General features: G+C 44.3%; 1 protein-coding gene across 1 annotated transcript; it reads left to right on the top strand.

Annotated features, from left to right (window-relative positions):
- The first annotated feature begins 2,048 nt into the window (after nucleotides 1-2,048).
- LOC142837116 (disks large homolog 5-like) lies at nucleotides 2,049-6,542 on the top strand. Its single transcript, XM_075952094.1, has 4 exons — nucleotides 2,049-2,234; nucleotides 2,899-3,082; nucleotides 4,844-4,959; nucleotides 6,473-6,542. Exons 1-4 carry the CDS (start codon nucleotides 2,122-2,124, stop codon nucleotides 6,540-6,542), a joined length of 483 nt encoding a protein of 160 aa, XP_075808209.1. The 5' UTR covers nucleotides 2,049-2,121.
- The last annotated feature ends 691 nt before the right edge of the window (nucleotides 6,543-7,233 follow it).

The following is a 7,233-nucleotide window of genomic DNA, read 5'->3' on the forward strand; positions in this document are numbered from 1 at the left end:
GTGGGAGAATCATGGCAACTCCTGATTCAGCTTCTTTCTCCCAGCATTCTGTTCTGTTTTCTCCGCCTACCTAAGGGATGGCCTATCAAATGGGTCTAGGCAGTTTTTTTATTAATAAGAAATCACTCCCACATCAATTATGTGCATATAGGGTTCACCAGAAGACACAATGGCAAGATTAAGCACACTGGTTGGCAGAGAGATCTGACTTTCGAAGGAGGAGGTTGGGGGTTGAGTTGGACCTTACAGAAATGGAGTTTAGTAGCTGGGATCTTGGTGCAGACCCATAGTGAAGGATTGCTGCTAGTTAGTTTGGCAGAGATCCAGGAGTTGTCAAGGTTACAGCTGCTGTTCTGTGAGTTCCTTAATTTTATTTTAGTGGCAAAGGCCAGCAGGAGGCACAGACTAATGGGGTGTGAGAGTAGGTTGTTGCTACAACTCATCATCAGTGATTTCTTTAGGTTCTGTGAGTATCCCATGGGAAATTCCCCATCTATGCACCAGGGTCTCAGACATTCAGTTACTTCTATTCCAGGCCACACTAAGAGACTGAGAGTCTCTAAGCACTGGAGACTCCAGGAATTTTCTGTATCACATCAGAAATGAGTTGATATTTCCAAAGCAGCATGGCTGGGTGACATATGCCTTTCAGGGCCAGTGGGGCAGCAGGAGGGGCTGATACACATAGCTAGCCACAGTGAGTGGAGACAGAGGCATGGCTTATCGGCTCCCAGTTTGAGGAGTTGTCCTGATCCTTCACTGTGTTCCATGCATTCACTCTTCCTTGGCCTCTTCTTCGAACTCAACATGATCTCTCCTGGTCCTGTGCCATACTACTGCATAAATTCACTAATATTTATCTTCCTGCAGGGAGTACTGGAAAAACATCAGCCCCAAACTCTGTTACTGGGCAGGAGCAGCGGATGAACAAGGTGGATACGCTGACCCTGCAGCTTCAGATGATGACCCAAGAAAGGAATGAACTTCGTGGAATTCTGGCTAATTATACCAACAAGGATTTGAACAACAGGTAGCCATTTTGTCTAGTTCCTGAGGGCATCTGAGAGGCAAAGCTGAACCCTGGGAAGGAGTGATATCAGGACACAGGCTGTGTGATTCCTCCAAATAAAAAGCAGAGCCTTTGGCCTGGATCAATCTGGGGATGGGGCAATAGTTGTGAGCTCTCAGCATACATTTCATGAGGCCTTGACAGGTGTTGGCTTGTGGACAATGCTAGGTGCTGTGAGTGTATGGTGAGTCTTTGTGCTTAACCAGCAGGTGCTTGAGTACTGGCTGCTCCTGGGAGCAGCTGCAGGGGTCTAGTCGTCTTGGTGCATCTCAGAGTGTGTCTTGAGGTCTGAACTTCATCACTGCTCCTCTCTAGTCTGATTTCTTATATTCTGAGAAAATTCAGCCTGCCTACATTTATTTGGCATCCTCCGTGTATGTGTGTGTGTGTGTGTGTGTGTGTGTGCATCCTCCGTGTATGTGTGTGTGTGTGTGTGTGTGTGTGTGTGTTTGTGTCCGTGTGTCCTAGCAGTTGGGGTCTGTGGCATGTGGTTCTTTCTGTGCCACAGTTTCCAGGTGATCCCACTAAGTTCCCTTAGGGTCAGGGAACTCCACTATGACCAGTGATGGTGCTCCTGGCCCGTGTGCTCACCTTGGCAGCCCATTGGAATCCACTGGAGACTTATATATCTATCCTTAAGTCAGGTCTGCTCGCTGTTAACACTGATTTTGTGCTTTAGACATCCAAGTAACAATAGGAACCTAAGATCAAAAATCCCCGTTCTGAAGACGGGAACAACATTATCATAGATTTCTTGTGGGATCAGACTTGTGACACAGGCTCCCGACGACTTAACTATTCTATTCCTCCAGGCCCATTAATGGAACTCATGCTGCTCTGCATCACTCCCTTTGCACCCCTGATTGCTGGTCTGGGGCCACGTCAGCAAGTTTAAACAGCACCAGGTTGTCCTCGTTCATAGCTATCAGTGACATTGACTGTGCTGGGGTGTTTAGGGCACAGCCTGAAATCATAGGATCATTAAGTCCAGAATTCATGGGGTTCTTTGCTCTGGGGCTATGCCCTAATACAGGCTAAATTTTGAGTTGGAGATGCTGAATATGGAGCATAAGAAAGTGATGTTGGATCTACAGAAATTCCCCATGGAGATGAGAGAGGCCTTGTACAAGTGCAAGGAGCTGACTGAGGAAACTGTCTCTGACAGGTGAGTGACTGACTTCACTGGGACTCTATTCCTTGGCAGTGACTGCTTTTGCCATGTTTTTGCCTTTGAACCAAAGTGAGGACTTTCCTTTTGGCCTGTCTCCCTATAAAAAGCAGTCTGTCTTATGCTCTTGACTTGGACCTACTGGACTAGTTTTGCTAAGACTGAAGTATCTGTGAGCCCATCACAACATTGTCCTGCCAGGCTCAGGAGCCTCTCGATAGAAAATCTATTTGTACCATGATAAAGGTCTTTTATCATTTGTGGGTCTTGGGGGCTCTGGTAGGGGTTTACAGAGGTGATCCCATTCTACCCATAGATAGAATATATTTCAATTGGGTCTGCTGTCCTCCCTCAGAGAATGTTTGTCTTCTACCTCTCAACCTGCTGATGCTTTCCCAATACAATGGACAGTTAAGTACATGTGGTAGGAGGCAAACCCTGCTCTCAGAAGTACATGCATTTCTTTTATTGTAACAGTTTTCAAAAGCAGTCTGAGTCTTTCTGTAATTTGGCCATTCTCTGACATTTGACAGCCACTAGGGTATCCTGGCATGGTGACTGTGGGCTCTGGTCTAGGGCTGTCTGGGGACATGGGAGTTTGCATGGGTGATGTGGGAGATGGAGGCTAGGTAGGTCTCAATGTGTTTTTGTGATGTTTCAGCATCCTCCACAACCAGCTCCTGAATGAGCGAACTCAGTTGAAGAAAAAAGTGAGCATGTTGAGAGAGGAGAACCGAAAGCTATGGAGGGAGCAGATTTCAATGCAAGTGGCCTGTGAGAAGGTGAAGAATCTCTATGAAAAGACCGATGAGAAGTTCTGTGAGCTATGTGATGAGTTGGATAAGGTAGGCTGCAGCAATGTGGGCAGGCTGTCCACCATCAGTAGTAATACACACACACACACGTGATCATCCACCCACTTTTCCAGTAGCTCACTAACATCCTGTCCAATTGTTGATTTCTGTGATTATTCCAAGACTTTCTAAGGATTTAGCATCTTGTGAGATCAATGGCTGGAAACAGCTTTGAAGGAAAAAATCCCCGTGTAAATGTCAAAGGGGTGGTTATTGTCTACATTTTTTATCTTCTCTCATGTTTCATCCGTTGAACCTCCTTCCCTCCTCCCAGTCATTCAACCCCTGTTCCCCGGACCCCGGGTCCACTCCTCCTTAATTTCCCTTCAGAAAATAGCAGTTCTCCCATGGTTATTTGATCTAATTATTAAAATAACATTAAACCTGGGCTTTGCTCATGTTTGTCACACATTATAACAATGAGATATATCACCAAATTCTTTTAAAGTCTTGAGATATGATCACACTACATTCCAAAGATTAGCTTTGAACTCACAGTCTAGTTCAGTCCAGACTTTAATGTTCAGTCCATCTGTCTCAGTCTCTGAGTAGCTAGGATTAAGGGTTTGAATCACAAGCTCAAACTTAGTCTAAATACTTAAATAATTGATGCTTGAACCAAATGTCCAAGGTCAGTAGATTATACGTTTGTGCTTTCTTTTTGTTGTTTTTTTGTTTGTTTTTTTTTTTTTTTGGTTTTTTTCGAGACATGGTTTCTCTGTGGTTTTGTAGCCTGTCCTGGAACTAGCTCTTGTAGATTAGGCTGGTCTCGAACTCACAGAGATCAGCCTGCCTCTGCCTCCCGAGTGCTTCCAAAGGTCCTGAGTTCAATTCCCAGCAACCACATGGTGGCTCACAACCATCTGTAATGGGGTCTGGTGCCCTCTTCTGGCCTGCAGGCATACACACAGAATATCGTATACATAATAAATAAATGAAAAAAAACTTCAGTTAATCCAGAGTTTATTAATTTTTGTCTGCATGACCTGCACACTGATGACATGCACATTGGTGAGACTGAGATTATTATTGGTAATAATTTTCATATTAGCATGTGGAAATCAATATGTGTTTTCAGCTATAGAAGCTATAGTAATGTTTATCTTAAAAATTTACTTAGGGCATACATGTTAAGAATTGAAATGATGGCCTGGTGGTGGTGGTGCAGACTTTCAATCCCAGCTCTTGAAAAACAGAGGGAAGCAGATCTCCTTGTGTTCAAGGCCAGCCTAGTCTACAAGAGCTAGTTCCAGGACAAGCTCCAAAGCTATGGAAAAACACTGTCTCGAAAAATTTAAAAAAAAAATTAAAATGTTATCTTTGTGGTGTGTCCTTCCCCATGTCTTTTGATTAATTTTGGTTTGAGGTCGATTTTGTTAGGTATTAAAATAGCTACACCAGCTTGTCTTTTAGGTACATTTGCTTGGAAGATTTTTTTCCAATTCCTTACCCAGAGGTAATGTCTATAATTGATGTTGAAGTTTGTTTCTTGTATGCAGAAGAAAAATATATTCTGTTTCTGCATCCATTCTGTCATTCTGTGTATTTTTATTAAGGAAATGAGACCATTGATACAGAGAAATATCAAATGATTAATTCTTGTTATTTTGCCGAATGTGTATGTTCTTATACATGTATATCCAGAAGTGTGCGTTGAGGAGTGAGTGAGTGTGTGTGTGTGTGTGTGTGTGTGTGTGTGTGTGCATGTGAGTGTTCAACCCTCCACTAAGAACATAATCTTGTAATGAACAGAAACAGGATATATTGGTGGAAAGACGACAATTCCTGCTGAAGCTGAGGGATCTGGTCACCAAACATATAGAAATGGCTGAAAAGCTGCAGAATCCCTTCGCTGTCTCCCAGATGAGGTAGGATCCCAGGCCACGAAGAGGGAGTTATATCAAGTAGTTCCCCAGTACCTGAATCTCTTTCCTATTTGGGTTCCTGGCCATTTGCATGACTTTTCAGTCAAAGCCAGGGAAAGAACATCTGAGAGTATTGGGCTGGCTCAGTCAACAGAAATGTCTGCACAGGAAGCAATATGTGTTATCCTTAATCTTTCTCAATTGTGTGCACTTCTTCAATTCTGAGTGCTCTCGTGTGTTCTGAGTGCATTGATCCTTCCTATGGTAGTCCCAGACCTAATAGAGGCAGTGTTATTTGTGGAAGACGGTGTCTCCTCCTGCCACTTTATTTTCCTCCAGGAGTATCAGCTTTAGAGATAAAATCCTACACTTGGGCAGATTAGCATACAGCACCTTCTTATTGATTATGGGTTCTCTGCAGTTTGCATCTGTTTCCTGTAAGAAGGTTTCTCTGGAATTAAAATCACATTTAGAGTTTGACATGTTGAATCCAAGGAAGTTTCTGTGCTGAAGGAATAAGCCCAGCCTTCACTGCAGTGTTGTGTTTGCTCCTCTTCAGGGCCTCATACAGTTAATTTCCCAGGTTGCTCACAGTTTCCTGGCATCTGTTCAAGGCCTGTGACCCAGACATTGCTATACTGCTGTTTTTTTCAAAAGAATGTATCTAAACTATTGGAGCATTGGGCTGTTTTTCTAGTTCACCACAATGTGTATTTCTCAGCTCACTTTCTAGCAGTTTTAAAGGTGGAGAAAAAAGAAACTCAGGTGCTGTCTTATCCTTGAAGAAGCAAGGAGTGAATGAGCCCAGCTCAAATGTAATGCTGGATTTCCCAGTTGAGTAGAGCTGGTGAGAGCTCAAAAGCTGACAGGGCAGGTCCTTAACAGACCTGTGTTCCAGCAATTTCCTCCCCTAAGATGAAAACCTCCAGCATGATCTGGCTACAGTCCAGGATGAGAGCCTCCTGCAGACAGACCTGCTGCAGCAGGAGCCCTGAGTGTGCCAGGCCAGTGAGCCACCATTGACTCCTGTCCACTGCAACCTTGGCATTCATGGGGTGGGTTTTCTTCCTTGATGTTTGTTTCCCATGTGTGGACAGTCCCTGGTTTTGTCTAGGCTGTGGTCCAATGAGGCTTCCTATGCATCTGATTGCCTTTCCTTCTCTGACAGCTCCGCTTTGGAGAACTGAGGAGGCTGAAGGAAGCTTCACACATTCTCCACTTGAGCAGCAACACCTACTGAGAAGCAGACCCCTCCTTGTAGCTGTGAAATAACCAGTGAGGAAAATCTCCACCTACTGCAGGGGATACACCGCCAATCTGATTCATGTTCTATTGACCCACTATTCCTGGAGAAAGGAAATCATCAGAAAGAAGCCTGACATTCAGAGGACCCACCAAGAATGACTCCAAATCCCGACATTGGTCAGCAGGTGGACCCTGAGTGGCGCACAGCAGCATGGGGAGGATATGCTGCTGAGCAAGGCTTCCTCTGTCAGTTTACTCTCCATGTCTTTAGTAAGCCGGCTGCGCCCTCCATACGTGGTGAGGACTCTCACGAGAAAGACTGTACTGATGCCGTGCTGTAGTCTGTGCACACCACAGGGAAAGAACAGGATTCCCTCTCCTGTGAGTGCTGAGGGAGACTCCATGTCACAGGAAAGTGTTGGTGAAGATAACGCAGTACAGAGACTACAGCATCCCTCACCTGTGTTAATCATTGATCATCCATAAAGAAAATGTCAGGGGATTCTCCAGTTTCACATCCTGGACTGGCACGTCAGTCCTGAGAAAGGGTCTATAGAGGAGGTTTGGTCACCTTTGGTGTCTTTAGGGAGCCAGATGCTCTCGATTGATTTTTTGGATCTAGAGCTAGAGACTATTTTTAGCTTAATTGGAGCAAGGGTTCTGGTTTGGGTTTGGTTTTCATTTGTTTGGATATTTTTTTCTGTGCTTTGGTTTAAATTTTGTTGTTTGTTTTAAAATAATTTATTCTTGTTGTTTTAATAGTTGGCTAAGGCTCTACCCTGTATATACTGACTACCCTCTCTAAAGTTCCTATTTAGTATAATGAGTATTTTTATGAATAAAATCAATTTTCGACTACTCGGTTTTACAGCCTTTCTTGAGTCAGATGTGGGGTTGCTCTCCTGTGACTACAGAACTCCTGGGCAGAGATGGATTTCTGCACATTCCAGGAGCCTTGGTTACACAGCGGTTTCGCATCCAGGCAGGTCTGCACACGTCCACACAGGAGGGTAGTACCTTGGATGTGGATGG

Source organism: Microtus pennsylvanicus, chromosome 1 (genome assembly GCF_037038515.1).
Source record: "Microtus pennsylvanicus isolate mMicPen1 chromosome 1, mMicPen1.hap1, whole genome shotgun sequence".
Taxonomy (NCBI): Eukaryota; Metazoa; Chordata; class Mammalia; order Rodentia; family Cricetidae; genus Microtus; species Microtus pennsylvanicus.

Bases quoted from the DNA above. Each gene is read 5' to 3' on its own strand.
- LOC142837116 (XM_075952094.1), top strand. From the start codon at position 2,122: ATGCTGAATATGGAGCATAAGAAAGTGATGTTGGATCTACAGAAATTC. The intron at 3,083-4,843 runs GTAGGCTGCAGC...TGTAATGAACAG, and splicing joins TATGTGATGAGTTGGATAAG to AAACAGGATATATTGGTGGA. The intron at 4,960-6,472 runs GTAGGATCCCAG...CCATGTCTTTAG, and splicing joins TTCGCTGTCTCCCAGATGAG to TAAGCCGGCTGCGCCCTCCA.